This window comes from Bacillus rossius (assembly GCF_032445375.1).
Source record: "Bacillus rossius redtenbacheri isolate Brsri chromosome 4 unlocalized genomic scaffold, Brsri_v3 Brsri_v3_scf4_2, whole genome shotgun sequence".
NCBI lineage: Eukaryota > Metazoa > Arthropoda > Insecta > Phasmatodea > Bacillidae > Bacillus > Bacillus rossius.
This window is the reverse complement of record NW_026962011.1, coordinates 31053595-31068763: the sequence shown is the minus strand read 5'-3', so window position 1 is coordinate 31068763 and position 15169 is coordinate 31053595. Positions and strand designations below refer to the sequence as shown.

At 43.7% G+C, this 15169-nt stretch overlaps 1 protein-coding gene across 2 annotated transcripts in view; it reads left to right on the top strand.

Annotated features, from left to right (window-relative positions):
• LOC134542077 (chitin synthase chs-2) overlaps nucleotides 1-15169 on the top strand; it is a 111968-nt gene that overhangs the window by 57908 nt on the left and 38891 nt on the right. For both annotated transcript variants that reach the window (XM_063385991.1, XM_063385990.1), the window contains 5 exons: nucleotides 9319-9563; nucleotides 10559-10852; nucleotides 12943-13155; nucleotides 13788-13987; nucleotides 14953-15100. In XM_063385991.1, the coding sequence (XP_063242061.1) occupies nucleotides 9319-9563; nucleotides 10559-10852; nucleotides 12943-13155; nucleotides 13788-13987; nucleotides 14953-15100 (1100 nt within the window). The remainder of the gene's footprint in view (nucleotides 1-9318; nucleotides 9564-10558; nucleotides 10853-12942; nucleotides 13156-13787; nucleotides 13988-14952; nucleotides 15101-15169) is intronic.

Sequence of the window (15169 nt, the reverse complement as noted above, 5' to 3'; positions counted from 1 at the left end):
CTGTAACTTAACGCTCCAAGGAGTTGATATTCAGTTCTCTAACGTCGTAAGAAATCTGGGAGTCCTGATAAACACAACCTTAACCTGGAGGGAGCAGATAATGCAAATTTGTAAGAAGGTACATTTTTCCCTTCACTGCTTACGACGGTTAAAAAATTTGCTTCCACTTAGTATTAAAACCATGCTTGTTCAAACATTAATTATGCCCCACTTTGATTACTGCGATGTCCTCTTTCCTGATCTAACAGATAAACTAGCTAAGCGACTACAGAAGCTCCAAAACTGCTGCGTAAGATACATTTTTAACCTTAAATTACGTGATCATCTAACCCAATACTACCAGCAGTTAAAATGGCTCACTCTCGCACAAAGACGCAAAATGCACATACTTATCCTTGCTTATAAGGTGCTGCAGCAGGTATCACCTCATTATATGTCAGCCGGTATTAATTACCTACATAGTTACCATAGCCATGACACGCGATCCACACGCAACCCAATGCTATCTATCCCAGTGCACTCATCCAAATGTCTGTCGGGATCTTTTGCAACCGTGAGTAGCAGGCTCTGGAATAAATTAGACCAAGCGACAAGGCAAACAAAAAATCTAGCATCCTTTAAGTACAGGCTGAAAAAACATCTTTGTAACAACTGCTTACCATGACCACTTCACTGCTACCCTACTGCTTGATTCTGTGTGTGAATGTGCGAGTGACTGGTTTTAATGTAGTAGCACCTAATGTTTTTTTTTTCTTTTTTTTTTCGGTTTTGATACTTTTTGCTGTATGTTTAATTACTTTCCTTTTTATGTATGTCTATGCTTAGTTTTTAATTACTTTATAATTAGTTATGGTTGAATCTTTTGTAATAGTTAATATTTGAACATTAAGTTAAAATTTTAATTTGTTCTCTTAATATTTAGTCTATGTCATGCTTAGTTTTTAATATTCAAATCTTTGATGTAATTGCAGAAAAGTGGTTAAGTGTAAGAGAAGGCGTACCGCCTTAACTTCGCCACCAATAAAGACGATAAACAAACAAACAAACAAGCAAACAAGACTCGCTCTTTCTGGAAACTACAATGTGTCTTCGAGTGAGAAAAAAGGCTGGCCGTTTAGTTTTCCCCCTTCTCACTTCATAGAAATGGCCAAAGCTTCTGTAAGCGTGTGTGCACGCTACCCACGAAGGTTAAGGCCCCTGCCTACACCGCCACACACACACACACACGGAAACAGAGGAAACTCGCGATTACTGCTGGAGATATCCGAGAGAGGTCTGCGTACAGAAAAAAAAAACTTTAAGAACATCGTAAGAGCTGAGTACTAGTTTAAGAACATCGTAAGAGTTGAGTACTAGTTCTGTTTCCGGATTTCATTTTAAAACTGTATTTTTTAGATGAGTGACTAGTAGGGATAGGAAAAATTCGCGGGTTCAATTCGTGACAGGCTAAAATACAAATAGTTACACCTCAGTGCTGCCTCTGCTATTGGCTCACAACTCACCTGGATGACTCTGGACCAATTAGAAACGCCCGACCAAAGCTTTATCGAATCACAGGCTGCTACGTTAGGACGTCTCACAAGACGGCAGCCAATGGGTGGGTGGCATTTGACCGAGTGTACGTAGAACTATGGAGTTCATTCTGCAGGTCATTGAACACGCGAATTTTTCCTATCCCTAGTGACTAGGGATAAAACGCGTGTTTTCAGAGATTTTTATACATTAAACGCCTGGTAGCCTACAGATTCTGGAAAGCACCCAAGGTCCTTACATTCCGCCTTCATATTCATTCCTCCACCATCTAATGTTACGGTTACATACTCAGATGTCTCAGTGGTCCCATGCACGACGGGAAGACTACACGCCAGTCCAGAGGAGACACCGCGCTAGAAGCACCAGCGAGCGTTGCTAACACAGGCACACTCCTGATTCCTGATTAGGCGGGATCCTTAAAACTACTCCGAGTCCCGGCTCAAACATTCCCTTTTCTTAAAAATTGGTTGTCTGTAAAGTCGGTTTACGGACGATAGTTTAACGCGAAAACGTCATAAAAAACATTAATGAAATGATTGCATACTTTTATGAATAAAATTGAATCATTTTTATTGAATTATCACTAACTTATTTTGTATGGATACAAAGAAGGAGTGAAATGAAATCTACAATTTAATTGATAAATTTACTTTTATTTGCACTCATTAATTCAAATATGTTTATTACTTTAACGAAGAGATTATTTTAACTATCACTTTTATACATGTTTGCTATTCAACTTCTTCCAATCTGTGTTATTCTGTTAAGGATAGGACGATAATAGGAAAAGTAGGAAACCAATGGGAGTGTTTCAAGTTTAATGTGCCTCGAAAAAGTCAAATCGATGGTTGTTCCAATCGAGTGGAAGAGAGATGGATGCGGTGCAAGCATACAATGAGCTTAACGGGACAATGTGCGTAACGGGACAATGTGCGTAACGGGACAATGAGTCATCCTTTTTCGTGCGTGCAGCCGGCGTTCATCGATTTATTGGACGTTGTCACGTCAAAAAATATAATTTTCTCATTTTCATTTTTTTTTTTTACGATACATGCAATTTTTTCAGTTGATCTAACGTACTTACGGAACGAGCCACCGTCGCAGTGGTAAAACAGTGGCATAATTCATTAATACCCGGATTACCGGCGCAGCCACGCCGATTTAGGTTTTGTATGTAGATATTCCAAAGTCAGTTTAGACAATTAGGGGTTGGTTGGTTTCGTACTAAAGGCCGTGGTAGATTCCTCACCCAATCACTCTCAGCTCTCAGATGTTTGAACATCTCCGTCATTGCCACGGGGAAGCCATTTGACCACAGAGCCCACCCACACAGACCTGCACATACTCCAAGCATAGTGAACAGAGACCGAGAACATTCGCGTATTCATGTAGCAGTAGGTTGTAATAACAATCTGCTGTTTCTGTTATTATGTCACAGTTAATCAGTTTTTTTTTAAATAGCTAATCTCGAAATATTTTAGCGAAACATACACGGTCCTTCTTATTTGACTGAAGGGTTTCCCATTGACTCAGGCTCTCCAGACCAGAGGCAAGTTATTCCAGGCAAAACCCGGCCTGGCCTCACCACCTCCACCTCCTAGATCTGAACCCGTTAGGGTGTACTGGGAACACTACTTTGATATTATGAACACCCAGACGCACACCAGCATGGAATACGCCATGGGTAGAGACCTGCAAAATTCGCGGATTCATTCGGTGATAGGCTAGAATTCAAACACATATACCTCTTAGATAATTTTGCTATTGGCTTACTGTTCATCTGGACGAATCTCAACCAGTTATAAACCCTCAACCAAAGAAGGATCGAATCACAGACAAACCAGCTGAGACGACTTACAAGTCGGCAGCCAATGAACTTGCGTTATTGTCCCGAGTGTACAGGGGTATGTGCAGTCTATCCTGAAGGCCATCGAAACCGCGAACTTTGCAGGTCTCTAGCCATGGGTGATGATTGGCCTTTGATGTTCCATGTTTCCGTTTGAATGGTGCAACATACCATTCAAGGGCCCTTAACCAGAAATAACTTATCCATTCTGTTACACTGCCGCGCCTGCAGCCAGAATAAAGCTTTGTAAAAAGCACGGAGGTTGCCTGTGACATGGGCCCCGGGTGGACAGTCATTCTGTGGGCGGGTTGGGCAAGAGGTGGGGCGTGCAGACTCGCCGGCCAATAAGTCGAGCGGTCGTGTCGGGCCACGCCCCCTCAGGGCCCCGCACACCGCCTGCAACAACTCTGCGTTGAGCGGTCACCAACCCCTCCCCCTTTCTCACCAGGGCGGGAATAAATCACTACTGCACCTTTGGCGGAAAATAATAAATTATTAGAGACCTGTAAAATTCTCGATTTCAAATCCCTAAAGGATAGACTCCATGACCCTCTATGCACTCGTGCAAATTACGTCTGCTGATTGGTTACCGACTCGTAACACCTGTTGACTGGAATGATCGTGATTCGCTCATTCTTCTGTTAAAGATTTTTCATTGGCCCAGAGTCCTTCAGATAAACTGTGGCCCAATCACTGAAGCAAAATAATGTCAAAAGTATTTGGACTCTATCCTATCGCGAAATGAATCCGCGAATTTTACAGGTCTCTATAAATTATGTTTTAGTGCATTAGTAGGGGAAGGCAATTTTCGCGGAAAAAATCTGAACGCTTGCTAGACTGCAAAAAAGGTATGCCCACAGCACCAGCGGTTTCTTCATTGTGATTGGCGGGCGTCTGCGAGAGAATGCTTTGCCTATTTGACCGAGCCACTCAGGACGCGTTTGCTTACTGTGATTTGTGTTGTGACAATAATTCACATGTACCTGGAAGAAACTCGCCCAATCACGAAACGCAGACGATGATACGGTGTTTTAATTGTCAGCTAGTCTCGGAATCTTGTAGCGAAATATGCAAATTCCTAATGATAACTGCTGGAACAAATGACAAGAAGATAATAACCGGCATTTTTTCTTATTTTCTTTATTCTGGTGGAGAGATACAGATCTAACTTGTTCTGTTGGCGCTACGAATTGCTCTTGTACAGTTCGCCGTGTAGCCACTACGCCTGGAATTCAGCGCGCTGCAACCAGCCAACCTCGATTATGTGACTTGACATTTATCAACTTGCCATAACGGAATTCAAGGCTCTCAAGTAATACAAGGATATTTATACTTGCGTGTTGAGATATATATATATTTTTAATACTTGTAGTTCGCCCCGAACTGAGACCGCGCGATGTTCCTTATTTAGTGACTTAATACATTTTTACTCCATAACTAATAACTCATATTTACTATTGAATCGACAAATTACTGAAAAATTATTCGAAACTTTCATATTCTAAAAAAATTTGTCTAAGTTCAAGCAAGTTTGGAGTGCGTTTTCGTATGTGCGAGTCAGCATTTAACTTCTCTAGCGACATCTAATTGTGATTTTGTACTACAATGAACGTTATTAACTTTCATAAGAAGTTTTAAAAATAAATGTGTTAAAATAAATTTTCAATGATACCACATAACGTAAAACCTTTTTCTAACTATACCCCGTAACCCATAGGCGTGCGCACGGTAGGTGCCACAGGTGCCTTGGCACCACCATTAGGGTTAACGTTATATATATATATATATATATTTACAAGCAGAAATAATACACACCTTAAATAGCACCATTTTGCGCTTTCAAATCAAAATTTTTTTTCCGGGGGAGGAACCCCCCCCCTCCCCCCCAACCCGTTTTAGGCTCGGGGTCAGTGAATGATAGGGCTGTTGTGTAATCTGACACCACCACTACTGAAGTCCTGCGCACGCCTATGCCGTAACCTAATTGTTATTTGACTTTGTAAATTTTAACTCTATCTTGCGTCGATTGCAGCATACTAAACGACAATTTTACTATAGCAAGGGTTATTATGACTAAAAAAATAAAGCCCACGAAAAAAAAATTATAGTTCCGAAATATATAAAGAATTGTCAGAGGATTCCCCACTTTACCTGATTAACTTCTTTGATAAGTTCCCCCCCCCCCCCTTTTTTTCGGCCTTTTTTTTTACTACAGTTTACCAATAACCCTCAACCGATTTAGCTCTTATACGAACTTGCAAATTCTATCGGCTCTACATGCCTACCTTCCGAATGTTATGGCAATCCGATCAAAGAGTTCGACAGTCAGCTTTAGATAAATTCACACATACATACAAACACCGTATCGCTCAAGGTTGTTTGGAGACCTCTCACTCGGTCGATTTTATCAAGCAAACATCCGATTGGAGTGCGTAATAAAAATTAAACTTAAAATTATTAATATAATTATTTTGGAGGTTATTAAGATCGCTCTTGTATGTTATCTTTTAGGTTTAATTGACTTACTACTGGAAGATCGAAAGCATTGTTGGATCTCAAACCACCACTCAATACAGCTGAGTAGCATTGAATTTGGGACTAAGGGTGTTCGGAGTTCACTTTGACTTTGCAGGCCTCGACACGTTAGCCCCTGGGAACATGCCAGTTCTCTGTCTTACCAAACCAGGCCATTTCGGAAAGAGAATCTCAACACCTAATGACATTCATTGGCGTGAAAAAGATATCTATTAAAAACGAAATCCAAACAGTCACTAAATAAAACCCCCACTACAGTGATTTGAAAATTTTTTAATCTCTTATGCCAATGCATGGTTTGAAGAGTGGACATTTAATTATTTTGGTACTCTTTCTACGATGTAATCTCAGCTGATGGGAATCAGTCACAAACGACCGAGCCTTGAGAGCATATTCTTTCTCACAAAGGAAATCCGTGAAATTTAATATATATTTTTTTCTGTCCTTGTGTGGGCAAGTCTGAAAGTAGAATGAGTCGTGTCCAGAACAGCGTCCAACGAAAACTTTATCATATTAATCTGCTGGGCTTGTGGGCTGTAGTGACATCATGTATAAAGAATACTCCGACGTTCCGGTCGAACATGTTGTCGCCATCTTCAGGGTAGCAAGTTACCTTCTGCCTTCTGGGATTATGTGGTGGGTATAACTTATTCTTCCTCAACGACGAACTGCGGAGTTGCATACCGAATGCAGACATGGCCGCTAAAACCTGAGAATATCTTTGCTCTGAAGTGTGCGAACTGAGCGAGAGAGACGCCGTAGAGGCAGACGCGCCGCCTTCCAGCCGCTGTGTGCCTCTACAGTCTACACCGTAGAGGCTCCAAGCCGAGATCGTGATCGTGATCGCGGACTGTGACGCAACCGCGCCGGGAGAAAGTGCTCCCGGAAGGTTTCATTTCCTATTGCCGACGCCGCGCGGGGGAGAAAATAAACACCGGCGAGCCCCGACGTCGAGGTCTGACCCGGTGAGTCGCCGGCCGGTCAGAGGTCATAGAGGTCCGGTGGTCAGGGGAGCGGAGAGGGCTGTGCAGTCAGAGCGCCTCCTAGGATCCTCCTAAAACGGCTTTGACAAACGTTTTAGTGTTCATGGGCCTTTATGAGTGTGTGAATGGAACTGCCATTCGGTTGTTAAAGCAACAGAAATGTTAAAAAAAAAAAAAAAAAAAAAAAAATGAAACTTATTTCGTCCCCAACAATCTGGCGAATTTATTCTTTCTGTCTCTGTTTTGCAACAGTTCAGTGAATTGCAAATGATTTTTTGCTAATCATACACTGAATAGTTTGATTTGTAGATGCAACAGAAATATGTACTATGTGAAATTACAGATAGTTGTACATGTGTAGATTTACATGAAAACGACTGTATCATTACAAAATAGTGTTCGCAGTAATACTGGGTTGGATTATTACTGCTTTATGCTGTCCCAGTACCTCCAATAGAGTAAAATTTATTTGTAAACCGTTCCCTGAATAGCTTCCCAGTATTAACTGCGCAGATTAATAATAAAACAAAATAAAGTCATATGATTGACTATTCTGTTGTTTTTTTCCCATGGTTTTAAAAATAATCTGTAACCAAACATCAAATAAATATAAAATCATGCACCAATTTTCATAAAAAAATACTCAGGATTAACCCGAAAAAATTCTTTCATATATTCAAAAAAATAACCATAGCCGTGTGTTACACAAAGTTACAATATCTTTCTATAGTATTACAAACTATTTCTTGGTAACTGGTTACCAAAAGAATCATTAGTAAAAGTGCAGAAATGTTTTTTCTGTGTAATGAGTTTATGATTGGGCCTAAATTCCCCAGTGTTCGATGACTTTTAATCATTTACTTTTAAGAAGGTGAAAAAAAATTTTCGAACATTAATATTTTACTGATAAGCGTTTTTTTTTTGACAGCAGTGATGAATGTTATGCTGTAGTCTATCAGCAGTGATGAGTGTTCTTATGTAGTCTATCAGCAGTTATGAATGCTCTCTTGTAGTCTAGCAGCAGTGATGAGTGCTCTCTTGTAGTCTAGCCGCAGTTATGAGTGGCTCTTGTAGTCTAGCAGCAGTGATGAGTGCTCTCTTAAAGTCCAGCAGCAGTTATGAATGCTCTCTTGTAGTCTAGCAGCAGTGATGAGTGATCTCTTGTAGTCTAGCAGCAGTTATGAGTGCTCTCTTGTAGTCTAGCAGCAGTGATGAGTGCTCACTTATAGTCTAGCAGCAGTTATGAATGCTCTCTTGTAGTCTAGCAGCAGTGATGAGTGCTCCCTTGTAGTCCAGCAGCAGTGATGAGTGCTCTCTTGTAGTCCAGCAGCAGTGATGAGTGCTCTCTTGTAGTCCAGCAGCAGTGATGAGTGCTCCCTTGTAGTCCAGCAGCAGTGATGAGTGCTCCCTTGTAGTCCAGCAGCAGTGATGAGTGCTCCCTTGTAGTCTAGCAGCAGTGATGAGGGCTCCCTTGTAGTCCAGCAGCAGTGATGAGTGCTCTCTTGTAGTCCAGCAGCAGTGATGAGTGCTCTCTTGTAGTCCAGCAGCAGTGATGAGTGCTCCCTTGTAGTCCAGCAGCAGTGATGAGTGCTCCCTTGTAGTCCAGCAGCAGTGATGAGTGCTCTCTTGTAGTCCAGCAGCAGTGATGAGTGCTCCCTTGTAGTCCAGCAGCAGTGATGAGTGCTCCCTTGTAGTCCAGCAGCAGTGATGAGTGCTCCCTTGTAGTCCAGCAGCAGTGATGAGTGCTCCCTTGAAGTCCAGCAGCAGTGATGAGTGCTCCCTTGTAGTCCAGCAGCAGTGATGAGTGCTCCCTTGTAGTCCAGCAGCAGTGATGAGTGCTCTCTTGTAGTCCAGCAGCAGTGATGAGTGCTCCCTTGTAGTGCAGCAGCAGTGATGAGTGCTCCCTTGTAGTCCAGCAGCAGTGATGAGTGCTCCCTTGTAGTCCAGCAGCAGTGATGAGTGCTCCCTTGTAGTCCAGAAGCAGTGATGAGTGCTCCTTTGTAGTCCAGCAGCAGTGATGAGTGCTCTCTTGTAGTCCAGCAGCAGTGATGAGTGCTCTCTTGTAGTCCAGCAGCAGTGATGAGTGCTACCTTGTAGTCCAGCAGCAGTGATGAGTGCTCTCTTGTAGTCCAGCAGCAGTGATGAGTGCTCCCTTGTAGTCCAGCAGCAGTGATGAGTGCTCTCTTGTAGTCCAGCAGCAGTGATGAGTGCTCCCTTGTAGTCCAGCAGCAGTGATGAGTGCTCTCTTGTAGTCCAGCAGCAGTGATGAGTGCTACCTTGTAGTCCAGCAGCAGTGATGAGTGCTCTCTTGTAGTCCAGCAGCAGTGATGAGTGCTCCCTTGTAGTCCAGCAGCAGTGATGAGTGCTCCCTTGTAGTCCAGCAGCAGGGGACACTGACGAGCGCCCTCCGGTCTGTTGCAGCACCCGTACGGTGCAGGAGACGAAAGGATGGGACGTGTTCCAAGACCCGCCGCCCACGCAGGACAGCGGCTCCATGGCGAACCAGCGCTGCCTCGAGATCACCGTCAAGATGCTCAAGGTGGTCGCCTACCTCGTCACCTTCGTCATCGTGCTGGGCTCGGGCGTCATCGCCAAGGGCACCACGCTCTTCATGACGTCTCAGCTGCGCAAAGACCGCGTACTGCCCTACTGCAACGTCGCGCTCGGTAAGACCCTTCAAGGTACATCGAGTGGAGGGCGTGTCCTTGCTGCGCAGAGCCCAGGCTGTTGCCTATGTTCCTGCTAGCGGAACTGAGTTAAAGAATGAATTATAATTAACGTCTCATTCAACATCGGGATCATTAGAGATGATGAAGGGTGAACAAGATTAAAATGGAACAGTGATGGCATTCATTGGCTGGTGCTTGGTGAAGCAACAGTCGCAACCCTGTGATCCGTATATGGTATAACGTGGATTTCAGCCAGGTCCATAATTCCTGATTTTAGTATTGATTTTCAGAAATAAATAGGCGAATGCTGGCATGGTTACTTACAGTAAACAATTGCCGAGTCCTCCCCCAGATTTCCTAGCTTACAATGTATGTGCCCGTCTCTAGTGATTTGGATTATATGAGAGGTTAAGATCAAATTTTCTTTAAAGCTGAATTGGACCGTTCGTAATCGACTTCTCAACTCGAGCTTAGTCTATCCCATAGTTGAGTTGTACTCTCTGACAACATGTTGGGGCAAGTGGTGTCATGTTGGCAAGAACTTGGAAGTGTTCCCAGGGCCGATGCAAGGTAAATTGGCGCCCGAGGCGAAAAACCTTAATGCCTCCCCCCCCCCCCCCTGTCGGAACACCCCAAAAAAATTTACCTTACCTCAAAATACATCACGTAAGCCTAACAGTTTGTCAACAATCAAATGTAAGCAGGCTTGTGTTTTTTTTTACTATTTACTTATTACAAATCATAAACAGGTCACCGTGGACTTTAAATAATTACTTATATCAAAATAAACGTTCCAAACTGTTACAAAAATCCATTTTCATCTAGTTTCAACAATCGTTAAACATATTGTATCAGGTGTTATGTGTCGTGCTGCGCCGCCCCCAGCTACTTGGCACCCTAGGCGGTTGCCTAGTTCGCCTATATGGACGCGCCGGCCCTGAGTGTTCCGACTGGTCCGAGTGGAGTGTGTTGTTGTGTTGTTGTCGGGGCAGGCCGCGAGAAGCAGTTCATCGTGGAGGTGCCCGAGGTGGAGCGCATCGCGTGGATGTGGTGCCTCGTGATCGCGTTCGCGGTGCCCGAGGTTGGCACGGCCATCCGCTCGCTGCGCATCTGCTTCTTCAAGACCAGCGACAAGCCCTCCACCAAGGAGTTCCTCGTCGTGTTCTTCATGGAGACCCTGCACACCGTGGGCATGGCGCTGCTGGCCTTCGTGGTGCTGCCGGGCCTGGACGTCGTCAAAGGCGCCATGCTCACCAACTGCGTGTGCTTCGTGCCGGGACTGCTGGGTTGGTACAGCGCCCGTCCCCGGACCACCTCGTGCTTTCGCCCGGAGTTCTCACGGGCCTCCTCGCTGCCATCTTCAAGGACGACCGACAACTACTGTTGTCGTCGCCGTCAGTCTCTTTGAAGATGGCTGCAACAAGACACGTCAAAACATCGGGCAAACCATCAGTGATACAGACTTGACCTCTATCTAGAAAGCGAAGAAGTAGTTATTGACTCTGGTCAGGGGCGCAACAACTAAATTTCCAAAAGGGGGGGGGGGGGGGGGTAAAGAATCATCGATCCCCCTATTGAAGCGAGGGGTCCGGGGGTCCTCCCCCCGCGAAAATTTGTATTTCAAGGTGGAAAATGGTGCTATTTAAGCAGTTTTATTATCTAAAAATTGATTACACAGCACTTTCTTTGCCCCTGTTTGCCCCCACTTCAAGGTTTCAAAGGAAGGGGGGGGGGGGGCAAAATACCCTTGCCCCCCCTGATGTTGCGCCCCTGCCTAGAAGTAAAGAAGTAGTAATGGACTCTGTCCAATTTCGCTGACATGTCCAATGTTGGGCGCACACGCAGAATCAGACAAGGCGCGACGCGACATGTCGCGACACCGCGCGACAGCTTAACACCCCCTTTTTTTTTTCGTTACGTTATTTCTTCCCACATTATTGGAATCAAATTTTGTCATGATACTCCTTTCAAGGTTGGTGTTATAAAATAGGTATTTCCTATATAGTAAACATACTGATCGATGTGCATTCAGTAAAAAAAAATCAGTCAAAATATGTACTTTACAGGTGAATATTAAATCAAAATAGAGTAACGATAAAAACACTATTTTACTAGTCAGTTATAAACATACCACGGTACGCCTTTTAAAAAAAAATCATTTATGCTCGCGCATGAGCAAAAGAACACTGCAGCCATCGGACAGTCTGCTCGCGACGAAGTTGGAGCAGTCACTCGATGTCGTAGCCTCGTGTATGATCGCGACAGTTTTGTGGCTTCGTGCCGCGTCTGATTCTGTGAGCGTTAGGTTTATATAAGTACACTAGCTGCAGTACCCAGCGTTGCCCGGGTTGAACACAGTGTGAAGGGGAACTGTTTCGAGATCAGATGTAGTTAGTAATTGTCTTCTTAATTTGAATGTCAAGTGTGCAAAATAATTTATATCACTTTCCGATCCCGACAGACGTTGTTCTGCCGGTTTATAGTTATTTACCTGGTCTGTATGTAATCTAGACTCTATAAAGCAATATAGAAAAAAAAAACTGAAAAATAAGGGATTACTAATATTGAAAAGATTCCATTATCTAGCTAATGCTCGGCATGCATTGCAATGCCTCATTCAGTTTTGTTTTGTAATATGTTTGAAGTAGTTACACATATACAAATAATCTATCCATGTCTCTAAATATATATTTATCTCTATCTACAGAGGTGCCCCCCCCCAAACACTATGACTCACCCCCCCCAACCTAATGATGCCCCCCCCCCCCCCGAAATTGTTATGCCATTTTCTCAATGATTTACTCAATTATTTTATAATATTATACTTTTTTAGTATTATATTTTATCACATTTTGCATTAATTAAAACTGATTTTCGAATAATAATTTTGGTCATATCAGGTAATATTTCCATCCTGAACCGACAGATGCCAAACTGCTTTTGTTGAGGAAAGTGTGGGGTTGCCAATTTGATTTACAAGATCCCTTTCAATTATCAAAGCACCAGAAACGTATTTTCACATTAGAAGCTATAATTATGTAAATAATATATACATTTTTCTCGTCTCTTTTAACCACCCCCCCCCCTTGAAATTTTAATGACGCAGTCTGCGTCGTTCCCCCCCCCCCCCTCCTTGTGGGCACCCCTGCGTATCTACATCTATATATAGACCTATATATCTATGTATTTCTCTATCTGTATTTTATCTCTTTATATCTACCTATATACAAACAAACAAACTCTTCAGCTTTATAATATTAGTATAGATAGAAGTCAACTACTCATTCTGTGTGTACAACTGGGCTTCATCGGTGTTGGCTCTGATCTTCCCGTGGAACTGTCGAGTGGAGGTGGAGGCGCGTGTCTTTGCGGGCAGGCATGCTGACCCGCAACAACGACCACTCCAAGAGGTTCATGAAGTGGATCGTGGACCTGGCGGCGCTGACGGCGCAGGCGACGGGGCTGGTGGTCTGGCCGCTGCTGGAGGGCGGCAGCAGACCCGAGCTGTGGCTCGTCCCGGTCACGGTGCTGCTGGTGTCGTGCGGCTGGTGGGAGAACTACGTGCTCATCCCGCGCGACTCGCACGCCGGTGAGCCTGCCTCCTCCGCGCCCGTCGAGCTCCTTCAACTCCACTAACAATCCTTGAAAGTTCCTCAATAAAGAATCATTGAAAGTAATGGCTAAATGTGGGCATTTTAATGTGTTTTTTTTTTTTTTTTTAACAAAGTTTGACTAATTTCAGTCCACGTGATCGAGCCTGAATTCATTTGCCATATTTTGTAACTCATCTTGAAACTAAAAAAAAAAGTGTATTTTAATGTCTTTCTTGGAACTTCTAAAGTAAATGTAATTGTAGAGACCTGCAAAATTCGCGGATTCATTCGGTGTTAGGCTAGAATTCAAACAAATATACCTCCTAGATAATTTTGCTATTGGCTTAGATACTGTTCATCTGGACGAATCTCAACCAGTTATAAACTCTCAGCCAAAGAAGGATCGAATCACAGACAAACCAGCTGAGACGACTTACAAGTCGGCAGCCAATGAACTTGCGTTATTTGCCCGAGTGTACAGGGGTATGTGCAGTCTATCCTGAAGGCCATCGAAACCGCGAATTTTGCAGGGCTCTAGTAATTAGTGATCAAATTAATTGAGGATTTTCAGAGATAATTCTGGACAATAGGGGCTTGAACTAACCAACAATTTTTTTTTTTTGTGCAGACTTCTGGCGCAAGCTGAGGAAGTTCAGCCAGCGACTGAAGGCCACCCGCTACTTCACCTACATCTTCATCTCGCTGTGGAAGCTGGTGTGCTTCTTCTGCTGCGTGCTGCTCATCCTGTTCGTGAAGGACGAGAGCCTGCCCAACTTCTTCAGCCAGTTCAACACCGCCTTCTCGCAGCACACCATCGTCGTCACCGAGGTGAGCTCCGACCCCCCGCTAGAGCTCGGCAGTCACGAACATGTGTAAATTTAATTTCAATAAGACGTTACTAAATACGTTTGCCGTCTCTTTAGGTTCAAGGTTACGCAGACAGTGTGCGTATGTCGCAGACAACCACGCGTACACCACACAGAGTTAGCTACGTTCTCGAACAACATGTGCACCTGTTTAACCTTACAATTAATTTTACAAACGTGTGTAAAATAAAAGATCATGTTTAGAAAGATTTTGATTTTCTTTCAGAACATGCAGGGTTACACAGTTGCTTGCCTTGTTTGAAACTAGCGTCGCGAGGGCTTATTTTTAAGATCGCTGGTTTCATATGGTTAACGATTTCCCATTTTATTTTAAATCATTAATCGTGATTAGTACTCATAATCTAATATTCACAGCTTGCGGTACTGCTTCAGTGTTACAATTCATGGACGAACGTTGAAATCAGTATTCATAGACTTCACTTTACTCAGATAGGTACTTCCTGCGGCGTGAACCGGAGACACAGTGTACACACTATGTTCACTCAGTATCTGATCCGGGTAGGAATAGGAATTCTCTACGTATAACTTTTTTTTTTCTCTGCCAGGGAAACAAATTTCACAACCTCTAGGATAAATACCATAATTTTTAATGTATGATGACATTTCATGGTTTTATCTAAATTTTTGTAAGATGTTAAACGGTGCTCATGCATACTTGGTTTGAGTCATTTTGTAATGTTGCGACATTATAATTTTGGTTTTGTGTGTTATAACGTATTTTATTGAAATATTTTCTTGTAGTCTTCCAGTTTCAGTTAATGGTGCTGTGACATAATTGTAAACCTTAGTTTTAGAGGCACGTAGGTAGTAAATGCAGTCCACCCGGAACCACTGCGGGGTACAGACTGACAGCTGGTTGTAATCTGAGCGAGTCCAAGTGGAGTGTCCGTGTCCGTGTCCGTGCAGATCAAGCCGATAGTGGCGGGCGTGGGGCTGCCGGACTTGTCGGACATCACCCGCACAGGCGACACCGTGGAGATGGAGTCTTGGGGCAACACCCCTGCCTACGTGCTCATCATCCAGATAGCGGCCGCCTACCTGTGCTACGTGTTCGGTGAGTGCGGACTGTTTTCCCTTGTCCCTTGACCGGCGGGTGTTCTTGTCGTCAGGGCTGCAACTAGAG